This window comes from Gymnoscopelus braueri, assembly GCF_963280865.1.
Source record: "Gymnoscopelus braueri genome assembly, chromosome: 19".
NCBI lineage: Eukaryota > Metazoa > Chordata > Actinopteri > Myctophiformes > Myctophidae > Gymnoscopelus > Gymnoscopelus braueri.
The window spans coordinates 50424034-50441814 of record NC_137621.1 but is presented as its reverse complement, the minus strand read 5'-3'; the positions used below and the strand labels follow the sequence as shown (position 1 = coordinate 50441814).

The window sequence follows — 17781 nt, the reverse complement described above, 5'->3', positions numbered from 1 at the left end:
CATCCAGATGTTTTGCAGTGTTTACATTATGATTTGATGCCCTTGAGACAATCCAACAAAGTTTTTTAAAGAATTAGCATTTTGTTTCAAAGGCAGCTACCTTTTAGAATCATATCATCTTTTATCTTATATCTCACAACAAGCATGGTAACTAAAAATATAACGATAATTAAATGAGTGTCCACAGACACACTGAAGAACAATAAAGTTCTGTAAACAGTGGCCCGGTAATGCCAGCTACTGTAGCCTACCAGCTAGCGTTAGCTGTTCATAATCCTCTCCTGATCTCCGTTGATAACAAAACTTTCATAGGGTGAGTGTGATGTCCATTGCAGATGTCAATGTTTCTATCGTTCATAAAATCACTCTGAAAGTGATCCAAACGATATGGTTTAAACGACTATCGTTACAGTTGTGGTGTGGACGATTTTTCAAACAACAGATTTATAGTTATCGTGCTTGTTGTGAACGTCACTTTAGGGCCCGCGTGGCAGAGTTTACACGTCATGAGAACATGTGAGCGGATCGTGCAGTAACTGTAGCGTATATATACACACTCACTCTGTATAAGATGTGTGCTGAAACACACAGGAACAAAAATCAAACATGTTGCGTACCTGACACCTTCTGGATGACTTCATTCACCTCCTTCATGAAGACCTTCTGCAGGAACACCAGGTGGTTCAGCAGGTCTGTGGTCAGGTTGTGTTCAAAGGAGCCGATCTGCACGGCGGACAGAGGTCAACAGTCATCATGTCTCAGATATGTGATGCACGTTGATTTCACCCATTTAGACCGGGGAAAGAATTGGTGTAGTTTTTCGAGTTCTTTGGCTATTTTTTTAAAATTGTGATATTTTTTTTAAAGCAAACATTTGTAACTTAAATCTTTGCTTCTGGGGATTCTACAAATGTCTTCTAAATCTTGCTATAGTATCAGTGGTGCTCAAACTTTTTCATGTCAAGGACCACCCAAAATGATGTATTTGGCCGCGGACCTCCATTTCAAAATATTTAGTTCCAGGGACCCCCATGAAGAAAAGATTGAGTTACAAATGTTCCCTTTAAAAAATATTTGCACAAATGTTCATTTAAAAAAAAAAAAGCAGATCTACAAGCTCGTAGCTCGGTGCAGCGCTATGAGCTTGTAGATCAGCCATTTTCAAATGGTCGAAATGTATATAGGGCTGAAGTGGTTAATGTATGTTTTGTAATGATAATCCAAAATCTACAAAGTAACTAGTAACTCGTAACTAGTAACTACGTTTTCAAATAATTGTAGTGGAGTAAAAGCACAATATTTGCCTCTGAAAAGTAGTGGAGTAGAAGTAAAAGTACTGAAAATTGGAAATACTCCAGTCAAGTAAAAAATACCTCAGAATTGTACTTAAGTACAGTGCTTGAGTAAAATGTACTTAAGTTACTTTACACCACCGCTAGTGTCCCAGCAGCAGTTGTTACCTCAGCCACACAGCGCAGGTAGTTGCCCTGCAGGTAGTTGCCCTGCTTGGCTGGGAAGTCGTCGGGGGCCCAGACCTGGTCCGAGTGGCTGTCGTGGTCCTCCATGATGTACTCCCCTGACATGGTGACCGGCGGCAGGTTGAGGCTGGCCGAAGGCGGCATGGTGGACATGTCCACGGGGGACACCTTGGACTGGAAGCACAGCTTGTGGTTGGGAAGCTCAAAGGTGAAGCTGGTCTGTGCGCCTGGAGGGAGGAGAGGGACGTCGGAGACATCAGAAAGATGCTCAACGCTTTAAATCCGGGAACGCGTCTGTGTCACTTCAGGTTTATATGGCTATTCAAAAATAGCAGATATACAGTACAAGCTTGTAGTGCGGCACAGAGTGCCACGCTACGAGCTTGTAGATCTGCTATTTTTTTTAAAGAAATTGTGTGCAAATCTTTGAAACAATGTTTTTTACAAATGTTCAAAATCTCACAATAACCCACTCTGAGGTGTCTTTGTATGGTCTTGTGCACTTGGGTCCTACTTCTAAATATTTATGTATGCAGAATATGTATATACAGTATGTTATGCTGGCATACTTTTACGGTTTAGCTGAAAAACATTCATTGTTGCCCACAACAAACAGAAACTAATGAGTGCTGGTTATCCGTTTGTTTTGTTATTTGTCACAACCGTGCCACCGGCGAGAGCTGTGCATGAGAGCTGTGCATGAGAGCTGTGCATGAGAGCTCTGCATGCTTTTACTCTTGAACTTGATAAAAGGAGGTGCAGTTGGGTAGCCTACATTTACTCTTTGTTTCAACATGTCTACATTTTAGAAATCAGATTAATTAAATTAATGTAGGCAATGTTCTTCATAAAATTCATGAAGTGTAACAGTTTGTAGTTATAGCGGAGAGACATATTACAGGTTTTTAATTTGATTTTTTAAAGATTTTTATAAACCTTTATTTAGAGAGGGATAGGGAAAGTAGGCTGACAGGAAATGGGGAGAGAGATGGGGGGTGACACGCAGTAAAGGTCGTCGGTAACGGGAGTCAAACCCACGACACGCTGTCAGGCTAGCATTGCAGCCTAGGGTGCCTGGACCGTCACGCTACGGCCCAGGCCGACACATTACAGGTTGAGAAAACGAAAGCAACAAGTGAGCTGTGTGTTCAGTCATGCACAACTGACCCGGCCCCGCATTAAGTCACATTATGACCAGTCTGGCTTTTCTATACAAATTAGCCAGTTAAACCCTATCTATTTAGTTGACTGAAGTCCACCTGGGCTCTATACTACTGGGCCCACTTATGTTTTTGCTCTTCACTAAATATCTATGCGTGGTGAGATAGAAAAAAATATTGTTTAGAGAATGTTCGCCCAAGACGCTAGGGTTCAAGTATTAAGTGAGCTCTGTTCACACACACACACACACACACACCCACCAGTCATGCCGTGGCTCTTCATGCGGCCCATCTTGTACTCGGCCTTCAGCGAGGGCAGCAGAGCGGCTCCGATGGTGATGCCGTCCATCATGGCGCTGAACTTGAGGACGATGGGCTTCTTCTCCAGGCCCTCGGGGAGCTGAGGGAACTCGTTGGCCTCTACGGGCGTCTGGTTGATGCTGGCGGCCTTGTCAGAGGGCTGCGGGGTGGGCGTGTCCTCCCTGGTGGCCGTGGGACTGAGCGGAAAAGGAGGCCAGACAGAAAACGTCAGAGAAATGAACGGTCTGCCCCGAATATCTCTTGTAGGTGTAATTATCAATTATTTTCTTAGATTATTATATTGATTACTTTTACGATTAATCGAATATATATTTTTTCATCAACAAATTGACAGAAAAATCAAATCGATTTTACAATCTATCTATTCGACTGATGAGTCTGATTAGCCAGTTAAGCCCTATGTTATACTGCGCCACGCACAAATACAGAAAATAGCCTTTATTTTTACAACAAAAAAAATTAAAAAAGGGAAATTTCAATGTTTTCCACCAAAATTGATCAACATTGTCAAAAATTATCACAAATGTGACCAGTTGTGAGGTTGTAGATCTGCTATTTTCGCAATTCATCATTGTATATCGGCTATTTGTTTCTGTTTCTGAACATTCTTGAAAATGACTGGATAAAGTCACCTCATGACATGCCCACAATAGCGATGCCACTTTGAAAGTGGTCAATTAAGGTTGAATTACTTGAGTGCATGTAAAATGAAACACAGCGTTCAAATCATTTCAAAGACGATAACAATAAAAGTGAACCCACATGTTGGAGGGTTGCCGGATCAGGTCGGCGATCTGTTTGGAGAGCTGGTGAGAGCTGCGGACCATCATGCTGTGCAGCGTGGCGGGGTGCTGTGGGATGTTGATCATGACGGCGCCCACTTTGAAGACGGCGGCGTTGTTGGTCTTCAGGCCGCGCTGGGCGCTGTACAGCGCCTGGGACTTGGCGATGTTGCACTTCACCACCGTCCTGGAAACGGGCAGAGTGAGCAAAACGACCACCGATGACATCACGGCTCCATGTGGACGTGGAAACAGTAGAGCCCGACACATGGATGGATTTGGTCAATGTATTTTTTTGACCGGTGGTTCTCAACCTTGTTGGGATCAGGGCACCACTTTAAAAGCTTTTGCGGCCCACCCATCCAACCACTTAACCCTACACATTATGTGGTCGGATGGATGGGCCACGTGCATTTTCAGAGCATGATTATTAGAATGATGAATCAATCGTGTTCTAAATATTTTAATATCAGTGTCATTTGCCAATTATTCTGGGCCCACTTGCAATACCCTCGCGGGCCACCAGTGGGCCCCGGCCCACAGGTTGAGAACCAGTGTTATAGAAAACAGCGGTATCAGCAATTGTGAAACCGATGCGTTCCGATTTCTTACCATTTAGAAATGTCAAAAAAAAAAAGCAAATCTTCAAACTGTGAGCTTGCAGATCTGCTATGTGTGGACATTTTTAATGGGGATTACCGGTAAGTGGTTAAATAAGTTCAGTTCATGTGTATTTAATATTTACTTGTACATTGTATACAGTTAAATATTCTACTCATATGTCAAAGTGTAATGTTATTCTTGTGTCTACCAAAAAGTTACCAGTACATTTATTTGTCATTTATTTGCTTATGTTAAATGTTCCCAATAGAAACTTTAATCAAATGAAATTAGAACATTAGCATTTGTTTCAAAATATGTTCAAAATATCAGTAATCGGTATTCTGGTTGGTTATTGGACACAAGATGATGTCATGGGTCGGGCTCTACATGGATGGATGGTGCCACAGACATGTACCATTTACACACATAGTGACATAACTGACCTTTGTGGAATGACGTTGACAACAATACGGTCACACATGATGTGGTGTATCATACTGTATGGTGACAATACGGTCACACATGATGTGGTGTATCATACTGTATGGTGACAATACGGTCACACATGATGTGGTGTATCATACTGTATGGTGACAACACTGTCACACATGATGCGGTGTATCATACTGTATGGTGACAATACGGTCACACATGATGTGGTGTATCATACTGTATGGTGACAATACGGTCACACATGATGTGGTGTATCATACTGTATGGTGACAATACGGTCACACATGATGTGGTGTATCATACTGTATGGTGACAACACTGTCACACATGATGTGGTGTATCATACTGTATGGTGACAATACGGTCACACATGATGTGGTGTATCATACTGTATGGTGACAATACGGTCACACATGATGTGGTGTATCATACTGTATGGTGACAATACGGTCACACATGATGTGGTGTATCATACTGTATGGTGACAATACGGTCACACATGATGTGGTGTATCATACTGTATGGTGACAATACGGTCACACATGATGTGCTGAATAATGATAATATATCGTTGCTGTCAGGCAGAAACCGCTTCTCTCTATATTTTAACGTTTTGTTTGTAAGTTAATGGCCTACTTGATCACACTACAGCGTCACAGAAAAGCATAAAAAGTAACAGATCTACAAGCTCAAAAAGTTTTGAGCTTGTAGATCTTTTCCACCCGACAGTGACGATACGTTGTCTTTGCAGAAAGGTTTTCAGCTGCACGTAGCAAATCGTAGCAAACTACTATCAATGCATAGAGATGAAATGGAATGGTGTTAAAAAAATCAACCTACAATACAAAAACACAATGACAATAAAGCAAAGTGGTGAGGCAGAATGTTACCATACAAATGAGTTCAATCATTTCATGTAAAAAAAAAAAAGATCTTTGTGGGGTTCTCTCTCCTGATTGGAGAAATTGGTGTCCCACCAGACAATGTATTTTCTGTTTACTAAAGAGCCGGAGACGGGGAGACCCCTGTTAGCAATGATTACTATCAAAATCTAGAGCTCTAAGTTTTTGACTAAGAACTTTGTTTTAACCAAAACATATCACTTACAGCACCTTTAAGTACAGGTAAGTTAGTGGTGTCATAAAATGTGTTAATTTGATGAAACTTAGAACCGTGTTTTAATGAACGTAGGTATACGTATAACATGTGGGGACAAACTGCTCACTTCAAAATAAATCCATAAAATGAGGCCAAAAGCACAGACAGACAAATGAGAATGAGGTCTGGTTTGGGTCTGACGTCAGTAACATTAAAACATACAGAAACTCTTGTTTGGCTGTGCTGGTAGGAGAGGTTGGGAAGTCCTCCAGTCTACGCAAGTAGTAGGAAGAGAGAAGCAGGGACAGTCAAAAACCAAACACAATTGACACAGAGGTTCAAATAGTTCCAGGACAACATCCCCCGTTTTGCAGATACCTTAAAAAAAATGTTGTTGTTTTCTTGCTACTACTCATACAGATTTTGTCCAAAACTCACCCAAATTGGTACACCTCATCTCTGTGACGCTTTGCACGCACACTCCCAGTAGGCCAAAAAAAGAACTGCCACCTCAAATATTTCAAATCTGCCTCATGGCGGTGCTATAAAAAGTCACAACACAGCCCTGGCCTGGTGGGGATCTGTTCTCCGAGTTGCACTCTTTTCTAGTTATCTAACTCACTCACTAGTAACAATAGCACAACACACTCACTAGTTACGATAGCATTACTCACTCACTAGTTACTATATCATAACTCACTCACTAGTTACGATATAACTCACTTACTAGTTACGATAGCATAACTCTCTCACTAATTATTAAAGAGCTTAATGCAGTTCAAAGTTGAATATTGAACATAAAAATCTTTTCATTGAATTGAATTAATGTATTCCTAGATCAGTGGTTCTCAAACTTTCTTTTTATTTCGAGGACCCCCATAACTAGCTGAGAGTGTACAAATGGAAAAAAATGGACCCGTACAATCTCAGAGTTACAGACATGTAAGGGTCCATTTGGAACCTCTATCAAGGAACCCTGAGGGTCCCTGGACCCCACTTTGAGAACCACTGTCCTAGATTATAATTTATTTTCGTATCGGAAAGTACTCGGTATTGACCGATACGAAATCGGCATTGGGAAGGAAGAACATAGTATCGGTACATCTTTAAAGTTTAGACTGAAGCATAGTGATATGTGTCTTGCTGAACAGACATGCAGTGTGAAGGTGAGGGGGTGACCGCTGATACATACTGGATGTCAGGTGTGATTCCCTCCAGCAGGACGATGTTGACTCCTCCTATGTGAGCTGATGCACACGTTTCTGTCATCTTCTGGTGCAGGATGTCTACGGAAGACACACATGCATGTTGTCTCATTCATTCAAAGCACACTGAGAGGAACAGCCTGAGTTTTACTCAGGTGCAGATCTAAGAGCTCACAATGCATTTTCTTTACACTAGATTATCGGACTTCCCAAACCAACACTTTCTGATATGAACAATAAGGCCATCACGCGCTTAGCACTCACAATGGAGTGACACTGACATTTGACAATGTCAAACCTTACATTGTCACCTCGAACTTATGCCATCTGGACTAAGATACAGAACTTTGAAATGGGGAAAAAAGGTTGTTTTAGTATAAGTTTTGTCCCTTCAGCCATTGCGTCATTAAACAAACTGCCTCACTGATGGGACGTTTTTTGTGTATACTGGGGACTTCATGTGTTGTCTTGGTATTATTTCTGTTGAACAGACTGTGAAGATGAATATCCCTGAGGGGACAATAAAGACATTATTATTATAATTGAGATGGATAGACGGTGAGGTTGGTTGAAAACTTGCTCACCTCACGTTCTCTGTTTATACTGTCGCTCATTGGAAACAAACAGGATTTCTATCTCATTGGGAACATCTTGTGATCTCATCTCTTACTGTTTAGGGCTGAGACAACTATATATAGCCTTTAAACAAGGACAATGTTACTGGGGTGGAGCTCTAATATAACGTTCAGATCTACACAACGTCATATTATAATTGTTTGGTTCATAGGGCATATGTCCCTGCTGAACCAATCACATTATTTATTTTTTGCAAAGAGTATCACAGACTAGTGCTGGCTCAATCAATGATGTTGTCTTAGAACTCGACAATGGTTGAGACAATTTAAAAGAAGACTTTTAAAACATGTAGGCTATCAAAATGAATGTCTGGCATGTGTCCGTGGTGATGTCCATTGAAGCCTCACCTTTCATCTTCTCCTTCAGCGTGAAGCTGCCGTGAATCTTCTTCAGCTCGGCCTCCATGGTGAGGCCTCCGATGTCGGCCTCCAAGTGCGTGCGGTTCACCATGCCGATGCCGAACACGATGAGCGTGACATGCTGCGGCTCCGAGCTCACCAGGCTCCTCCGTCTGCCGCCGGCGCCCACCGGTTTGTTGGGTGTGTTGGGCTCCTGTTCGTTCTCGAAGATCACCCTGCACAGAGGCTCCGACGGGCTACGCCCACCATCTGCACAACAAGGTTTTTTTTTTTTCAGTTATTGATATGAGAACCCACAGCATGTGAAGGCTAAACATTGTTAATTGATGCTGTCATGTATTACAAACAAAAAATGTCTGTACTTTTATGATGATATTGAACTGTTTGGTGCTACTTTATAAGTTTATGAATTGAATACCAAGGACCCCAAAGGAAACAAGACCACAAGGACTTTTTTGGACGTCCCTTTTAGACAAAGTGTGTACTTGTGCTGTTTTTACATTTCTGCCTAATAAAATCAATCAATCAAAAAAAAGACAAGAAAATTACAAGAAAGAAAGAAAGAAAGAAAGAAAGACAGACAGACAGTACCAGACAAAAAGACAGAGACAGAGACAGTGCCAGACAGACAGACAGACAGACAGACAGACAGACAGACAGACAGACAGACAGACAGACAGACAGACAGACAGAGACAGTACCAGACAGACAGACAGACAGACAGACAGACAGACAGAGTACCAGACAGAGCGTTGTTCTGGGGGGAGTGTTTCTCCAGTATGCCGGTGGGGTCAGAGATGAGTGAGTAGAAGTTGAGCAGCTTGTACATGTTCTGCCAGCACTCTGCGGATGGCTCGCTCTGCTCCGACACCGTGATGGAGTCCGAGTCGTCCATCTGGATGGCCATGTGGTCCGCCACGTCGCGAGAACCCTTCCTGGACACCTGAAACGGTCACACACGTTAGGAAGACAAGGACACATGCGGACGGACGGCACGAGACCACATCACCTCCGATTCGATCATATTCCGATTATTGCGATTCCAATACATGATTTATGTACCGTGACTGTGTGACTAATAAATAAAGTGCTTTCTAATGATCCACAATGAAAACAGAATAATTTACTTCCATTATCTTTTATTGATAATAAAAACAATTGGGAGATGTGTCACTGTCAACTGGAAGGTTATATTTGCCAACATCAACAATTGCAGAAAACCAACAAGAAAATAGTCCTTTAAAAAAATCATTTTTTGTAAAATAATACTGACTTCACAATAACAAAGGCTTCTCAATATTCTGATAACCAACCAAAATCTGGCTGCTGCTCTGCAATTAGAAATATGATGAAAAAAACAACAACAAAAAAACAACCAGGCTCCCCGCTACCCCTCTAAAAACCTCTTCAGCTTGCATTCCCAATCCCTACCTAATTCAAATCCCCCTTTTTACCTTATTTTTTTGCCCAATTTTTGTGTTGCTTACCGGTATTTTTTTTTTTTTATTATTTTGTTTTGTAAAGCCACCAAAAGCGGCTATTTTCGGAGCACGACACCCTCGCACAACCAAGTATAAAATGACTTGTTTTAGTTCTACTGGATCTCTTCTCCACTAGTCCCTCCCTACATGTTTTAATTTGTTGATGAAATTGTCAATACATTTAGTCATAGTTTTAGTCATCATAGCTTAGTCTTTGTTTAGTTATCGTCAGTGAGAAAAGGTAGTCGACGAACATTTTTGGTCAAAGTTTTAGTCAACGAAATGAACACTGATATCAGTGGGACTCTAGTGGGGAGTGTATGCTACCTTGGAGGTGCGTCTCTCGGAGCGTCCCAGAGTGCTGCGTCCTCGCTGCTCCCTCCTCCCCAGCGTGTCCATGGCCGACGGGGGTCCTCCGCCAGAGGCTCCGCCCCTCTTGCCCTTCAGGGTCTGGGTGTTGGAGGCGGGGCCGCCGCGCGGCGCTCCGTTCAGGCTGCCCCGCGAGCTGCGGCTGAAGTCCGAGGAGCGGAAGTAGCGGTAGGGGCGCACCTTGAAGGTGGGCGTGGGCGAGGCCGAGCCCGCCGTGTAGCGACTCAGCTTGATGTCCGTCTGTGTGGCCTGGAGGGAGAGGATGCACTTTTATTGATACGGATACTATTATTGGTAATTAGACTCTCCAGAAAAAATCCTTGATTATGCAGGCTAAAATCTTTGATTTTGCAATGAAATATGCAGGGATTTTATGTGATTTTATGCGATGAAATTGTGGGAAGTTGCGAAATCTGCGGAAATATGTGAAACATGCGAAAAGTTGCAAAATATGCATATTATGCAATGCGATGTGATGCGCATATTATGCAATGCACATATTATGCGATGCGATGCACCCTTTTTGAAAAAAAGTTACCCCGCATAATTATGCGCATTATCGCATTATTTTCTTGAGGGTCTACGTAATGATACACTTCTGGATACTGATAACATTACACAAAAAAAAACTATATAGCACCAAAAGCAGTTATTTGGCTCGTAATCATGTGTCTGGGTAGTTCAGACGGTAGCTTGTACATCTACTATTTTTGAAAAATATTGAAAATGTTTTGAATCATTTAGATAAATTGTTTTACATAATTCTGGGGGTCCAGCAAATCTTTTATTGTAATTGTGTGTGTCACTGCAATAAACTACCAGGTCAAACAAAAACAAAGGCATCTTTGAGTTAATAAATGCAACCGAAAAATGCTATGATCTTGATAGCATTATGATCATGATAGCGTATGACCGCTATGATCTTGCAGATCGTCTATTTTCAGATCAGACTTTATTGATTTTCGTGTCACAATACATTCTGACCCGGCTCCTTAGCAGAACCAGGGTTTTTTTTCTAGCGCCGTGCGTACCTTGATGTCATCGATCATGGTGCTGAACTGGTGGATGAGGCGGACCAGGGCCATGTCCACACGCTGGCTGATGGCCTGGCAGGCCGCCGTGAAGTCACAGTGGAAGGTGTTGTAGTGGCGGCGGTTCAGGTCGTGGAAGGACAGCGGGGCGGCGGCCGGGCCCTGGGGAGCGCTGGTGGACTTCTCCATCACCACCGCATTCAGGCTGAACGTCTCGATGAGCAGAGCCGGTTTGAACTCCAACGGAGGGAGATTCACTGTGCCTTGTCTGGAGGGAGGGGGGAGGGAGGGGGGGAGGGAGAGAGGGAGAGAGAGAGAGGAAGGGAGGGAGAGAGAGAGATAAATAGTCAGACAGACAGACAGACAGACAGAGTTGATGTGCATTTCAGTTCACTGTTGAAGGTCTATAGCAGGGGTCTTCAACAGGGGGCCGGGACCCCTAGGGGTTCCTCAGATTTACTACAGGGGGGCCGCCAAATCTTTGTGTGATATGATATATATTTTTTTTTACATTAACCACTTGAACCCTATTATCCCTATTCTGAAGAGAACTTCAGCCGAAAATAGCAAATCTACAAGCTCACAAGGCCTCGCGCTGCGAGGCGTTGTGAGCTTGTAGATCTGCTATTTTTGGTAACGAGGTTTGGTGTTGGTCTATGAAATCTATGAAAATAAAATGTTATACAGTATGTAGTGGGGGGGGGGTCCCTGCTTCATCTCTCTTTCAGCTAGGGGGTCCTTGGGCTGAAAACGATGAAGACCCCTGGTCTATAGAAACACACTATTTAAACATACAGTACAATCCATACTGTTGTGAGTTTCTACGTGTTCTTACAATTCCCATGGTGCATTGCATTGTAAGCATCGGGCTGGCGGTCCCATTTGGTCTGGTGATTTCAGTAATATAACCCCAGGTCAGCCTAATGGTCGCAGCACTTTTCTCTACTGATCAGCACTGAGTACAGGTCTTCTCACATCCACTCAGGTATTACACAGAAATAAATAAACACACCCGGACCCCAGTGACCATGATAAACCTGTACGGGTCTCGGGTACTGTCGGGTATTTCCGGTTCGGGGTGGGCCCGTGAAGACCCCTAGTCCCCGGACGGACCCCGCGTTGGGCATGTACCTGCGCGAGCGCTTGTTCTTGCGTTCCTTGGAGGTGTCGGAGTCGACGATGTCGGCGCGCAGGCACTCCAGGGTCCCAGAGAAGGAGAGGTGCTCTCCAAAGTACATCTTGTAGCTCAGAGGAGTGCTGTCCTGGGCCTGGATGCCGGTGTGGCTCAGCAGAGGCTTGAACACCACCTGGAGGGTGGAGAGAACCAACAATTCATCATTTTACAAAAGGTTCTAATCAACTATATAAACTTTGTCATATGCCAAATAGTGTAAATAACTGATCTATAAGCTCAGTCAGTCAGTCAGTCAGTCAGTCAGTCAGTCAGTCAGTCAGTCAGTCAGTCATCTCATGTCACCAGGCTTTCCACACTGAATCCACACTGGATTTTGAATTCCAAACTGACCTGTGTGATTCGGTCTAGGTCACGCCTACTCAAAGAAAAAGAAGTGGGGGAAATAATTGGTTTCTGGTAACCTCGCATCACCAGTCTTTCCACCTCGGAGGAAAGCCTGACATTCGTTATTAAATTGTCGTGTGGCCGTGTGATCCGGTAAAAAAAAAAAAAAAAGCTTCCGGCTTCCGGGTGTTGTGGGTTCCGGTTTTGCGTAATTTAGTGTCTGTCTACAAAGGTAGACAGACACTAAATAGTCTCCGGAAAGTACACTCACATTTATATTTATTTTGCATTTAAAAAATAAGCTAAACTACGCCGCATCAAGGATTTTATTAGGAAGGCCCTATTACAATGCCCTTGATCGCGGCCGGAGTGACCGGAGGGTGAGGCTTGCGGGTTCCGGCCGCCTGATGACGCGGATGACGTAGGGTTGCTTCCGCTCCCGACCGGATCATAAACCCGAAAAGGGTATTGATCCCAGGCTAGGTTTCTGGTAGTGGGTTCTGGTTGGTGCCACATTGTTTTGTTCCCCCACATGCGAATCAATTAGTTTAGTCTTGCTTGTCGCGCTTACGAGTTAGAATAAAAGATAGATATACCAAACGATTATTACACCAAAATAAACTAAACGATTATACCAAACTAGTGGTCGCCTGATGACGTGAAGTTATATCCACTCTAAACCGGATCAGACAACCGAAAAATGAGTCGATCCCAGTGTAGTCAGACAGAGACAGACAGACAGACAGACAGACAGACAGACAGACAGGCAGGCAGACAGACAGACAGACAGACAGACAGGTGACCTGAGCGTCAGCCAGCTGGACGGCAGCAGGACACTGGTTGCCCTCTTCCTCCTTGTCGGCCATCAGGTCGTCCTGACTGGTGCTGTGCTGGGAGTGCTGCGAGGGCGTCCCGTCCAGGGTGTTTTGGTCACTGGACAGCACCGTGTTGAAGTCCGACGCCGACGCGATGGTGGGCAGGGTGCACGTACCTCCTGAGAGACACAGATTGATTGGTTGATTGATTGATTGATTGAAGGCTTTATTAGCCCTTTAAAAGGGATAATTCACCCCCAAAACGACTTTTTTTTTATCGATTAGTCACCCCATGGAGGCTTGAATTCATGGTCTCCATGGGGTTTTGGGTGAACTATCCCTTTAAGACCGGGAACGCATCTGTGTCACTTTTAGATTTGAGATATAAACAGCATTATTTTATACTTTGGCTATTCAAAAATAGCAGATATACAAGCTTGTAGCGCGTGTGCAAATCTGTAAATATATATATTATTTTAAAGCAAACATTTTTAACTAAAATGTTTACTTCTGGGGGGTCCCTGGAACCAAATATTTTGAGATGGGGGGTCTGCGGCCAAATACATATAATTTTGGTGGTCCTTGACAATATGAGAACCACTGATATAGCAACATAAGTTTTTTTTTTTAACTGTTGGGATTTAGAAGACATTTGTAGAAACGGCTTCAGGTCTGAATGGAAGTGTGATAACAACACAGGTTGTTTCCATTGTGGTCCATTGAACTCAATTCATCAGTAATACATGTGGTTGCTGTAGGGTGTAAACCTTGTATGTCGGAAAACCGTTCCTTTTTATCATTATTTGAAGAAAAAACATTTTAGAAATAGTGAAAATAGCCGATCTACAAGCACACAACTTCTCACATTGTGAGGCGTTGTGAGCTTGTAGATCGGCTATTTTCACAATTTTTGTGATGCACTTCTATGATGAAGTAGGGTATTAATTTATGATAAAACATAAAAACATTGAAATATGAAGATAAAAGGTTTCTGCCCAGCAGTGACAATATAATAAATAAAAGAGAGAGAAGGGATTCTAACTACTGGGAGTAGTGCTGCAACACAATCCAACTAATCTGTGATAAAACAATAATCAATTTTATTGAAATCCTTGTTCAATAATAGCGAAAACTAGAAAAAGTGCTCCTCGGAGCACAGGTCTCCGCCAGGTCAGGTAGGTTATTGTGGGCCAACAATGTCCGGAATTTGCCAATCAGGATGGAATATGAAAAATCGGACAGAACCATCTTGATCACTTGACTATAGAGATAATGGGTACCGATTTGCATGATGATTGGACAACATTTGTAGGAGTAATACAACAAAGAAAAGTTTTGAAAAAATCGGCCTCCTGGTGGCGCTATAATAGGGCAATGTTAAAGGGTGGCATTTGTTCTTCAACTTAGTGCGAATGTGCTTGTAAAGTGTCACCTCAATCGGACGCTGTTCATGATTTGTGGCATTTTGTTCAAAACGGGCCACTTCTGCAAACTTTAGATGTCATTGTTAGCCAATCAGGATGAAATATGAAAAATCAAACAGTTCCATCTTGATCACATGACTATAGAGATCATGTGTACCAATTTGTGCATAAGTCGGCCTCTTGGTGGCGCTATAAAAGGCAAATGTGAAAAATGCAGGTCGGATGTTTTTCCTTGGCCTCTAGGGAGTGTGCGTGAAAAGTTTCACGCAGATCGGTGCAGTTATAGTTAAAAACACAAATCAGCCTTTTATAGCGCCACCATGAGGCTGATGTGAAAAATGGCAGGTGGCATTTCTTCCTCAGCCTAGTGGGAATGTGTTTGTGAAATTTCACGGAAATCACAAGCTGCGTTCATGATTTGAGGCATTTTGTTCAAAACGGACCAATCCTGCAAATTTTGGAAGGCAACCTTAGCCAATGAGGATGGAATATGGGAAATCGGACAGATCCGTGTTGATCACATGACTATAGAGATACTGTGTACCGATTTGCATGACGTTTGGATAAAATCTGTAGGAGTAATATAAAGAAATGGGTTTTGCACAAATCGGCCTCCAGGTGGCGCTATAACAGGCCCATGTGAAAAATTTGAGGTAGAGGTTCTGAATTGGCATCCAGGGAGTGTGTGTGCACAGTTTCGCAGCAACCGGGCCAACGGTGCCGGAGATTAGCTGGTAACACACGGACAGGACACACACACGGACACACGGACGGACGGACGGAAGGACGGACGGGGGGTAAAACATACTCTCTCGCCAGGCCGAAAGACAATAACAAATCGACAAGCTCACAACTTGTGACCTTGTAGATCTGCTATGTTCGCGTCACGTTTTAAGCTTGCAGATGAGGTATTTTTGCCGAATGTTTGGCTATTTTTGCTGAATGTACTATGGCACTGGTACTTCGGAAGAAACACCAACAAGGAATTTTGGGAGCAGATTGACAGAAGATTCCAACAACATGATTCAACAGATAGCCACTCATTCTGTGTGTACGGAGAGCATAGGCAGCTAGTTACCCATCGTTCTGCGATACGTGGACTAAATATAGATGACATTTTACACGTTTGGTGCATCACAGAACACATTGTGGATATATTTCATGTTGCTTTGAGAAGCAATGGCTTGTTTGCAGTTTGTTCTGTCAACAGTGTTTAACTCCCCCCCCCCCCCTTTGTTTTACATTTATTTACCCAGGGGAGGTTGCTGAGTGAGCACGAATACTCTTTTTCAGCAATGCCCTGCTTCGCACTCACACAAAACAGACACACAGAGTCAGGGAGACGAATGGACTAACAACCAACTAACTTACTGGACCAACCAGCTGACTAGTTGACCAACACAGAACTACCATGTGCTGACCTCAATGTGGTAGTGCTTGGTACTGGTACTGGTAGACAGGTGGATGATTATGATGAAGACACACCACTTTGTGTACAAAGAGAGTCATTATGATCTGTCAACATGCAGCCAAACAAACTTCTCCAAGTTGCATTTCTTCCTCGGGCTAGTGGGAATGTGCGTGCAAAAATTCACGGAAATCGCACACTGCATTCATGATTTGACGAATTTTGTTCAAAACGGAGCACTCCTGCAAACTTTGGAAGCCAATCTTAGCCAATCAGGAAGGAATATGAGAAATCGGACAGATCCGCCTTGATCACATGACTGTAGAGACTGTGTACTGATTTGTGTGATGTTTGGACAAAATCTGTAGGAGTAATATCAACAAAAAGAAAAACGCCTCCTGGTGACGCCATAACAGGCCAATCTGAAAAATTTGGGGCAGAGGTTCTGCTCTGGCGCCCAGGTAGTGTGCGTGCACAGTTTCGCTACAATCGGGCCAACGGTGCCACACGGACAGACGGACAGGGTGCAAAACTATTTAGTCTCTGCCACGCCTTCGGCCTGGCGGAGACAATGAGCAGACAAAATTGCAACTGGAACAAAAATGAAGCTGAGGCCAATAACACTGACGTAGCAGTCCAGGTACCTAGGCTCAGTGTAGCCTGATGCGTAACGATCCTGACTTCCTTTGCTTCATGTCACTCCCCATATCTCGCTCCCCATTTCCTGTCAGCCTACTGTCCTAATCAATAGGCGTTGATAGGACATTCTAATTTAGCTGATACATGGGTACTCGCTCCTGATTGGCTAAGATGTTGCAACCCACCTGAAATGTATTTTCTGTTTAATAAAGAGCTAGATAAAAAGGGAAACCACTGTATAGCAATAAAAAAATCAGAATACAGTGCTTTAACCTTTTTTTGTATCTTTATTTAGGCTTTTTTTCAGCAACGCTATGATTCACATTCACACAACAGACGCACGCACGCACGCACGCACGCACGCACGCACGCACGCACGCACGCACGCACGCACGCACGCGCACACAGAGTCTGGGAGACTAATGGACTAACAACCAACTAACTTACTGCACCAACCAAATGACTAGCTGACCACCACAGAACTAGCATGTGCTGACCTGAATGTGGGCTGTTAGCTGCTGGCAGTGCTTGGTACTGGTACTGGTTGTCTGGACAGTCCACATGCTCTGATAAACCAACATTATGAACACATGTAAACAACATCAGTGTTTCCCCTACAATTGTATTGGGGGTCCCCCCATAACTACATAAAGTACTGTAGGCAGTAGTGTAAAGTAACTAAATACTATTACTCAAGTACTGTACTTGAGTATAATTTTAAGGAATGTTTACTTTACTGGCGTATTTCCATTTTTCTATACCTTTACTTCTACTCCACTACATCTCAGAGGCAAATATTGTACTTTTACTGCACTACAATTATTTGAAAACTTTATAGTTACTAGCTACTTTGTAGATTTAGATTATTATTGCAAAACATGCATTATCCACTTCAGCCCTATTTAAACATTGGCTATTTGAAAATAGACAATCTACAAGCTCAAAAGTGAGCTTGTAGATCTGCTATTTTCAAAGGATTTTTATACATTTTAGACATTTG

General features: G+C 43.1%; 1 protein-coding gene across 16 annotated transcripts in view; it reads right to left on the bottom strand.

The window, feature by feature from the left end:
- kiaa1109 (KIAA1109) overlaps nt 1-17781 on the bottom strand; it is a 157602-nt gene that overhangs the window by 68622 nt on the left and 71199 nt on the right. For all 16 annotated transcript variants that reach the window (XR_013932188.1, XM_080415114.1, XM_080415123.1 and 13 more), the window contains exons 48-58: nt 13299-13489; nt 12108-12283; nt 10977-11244; nt 9904-10194; nt 8837-9038; nt 8084-8344; nt 7088-7181; nt 3722-3928; nt 2900-3135; nt 1461-1705; nt 618-723 (exon numbers count right to left, since the gene is read on the bottom strand). Coding sequence is in view for 15 of the 16 variants with exons in the window: in XM_080415114.1 (XP_080271240.1) it covers nt 618-723; nt 1461-1705; nt 2900-3135; nt 3722-3928; nt 7088-7181; nt 8084-8344; nt 8837-9038; nt 9904-10194; nt 10977-11244; nt 12108-12283; nt 13299-13489 (2277 nt within the window). In the remaining variant the exon portion in view is untranslated. The remainder of the gene's footprint in view (nt 1-617; nt 724-1460; nt 1706-2899; nt 3136-3721; nt 3929-7087; nt 7182-8083; nt 8345-8836; nt 9039-9903; nt 10195-10976; nt 11245-12107; nt 12284-13298; nt 13490-17781) is intronic.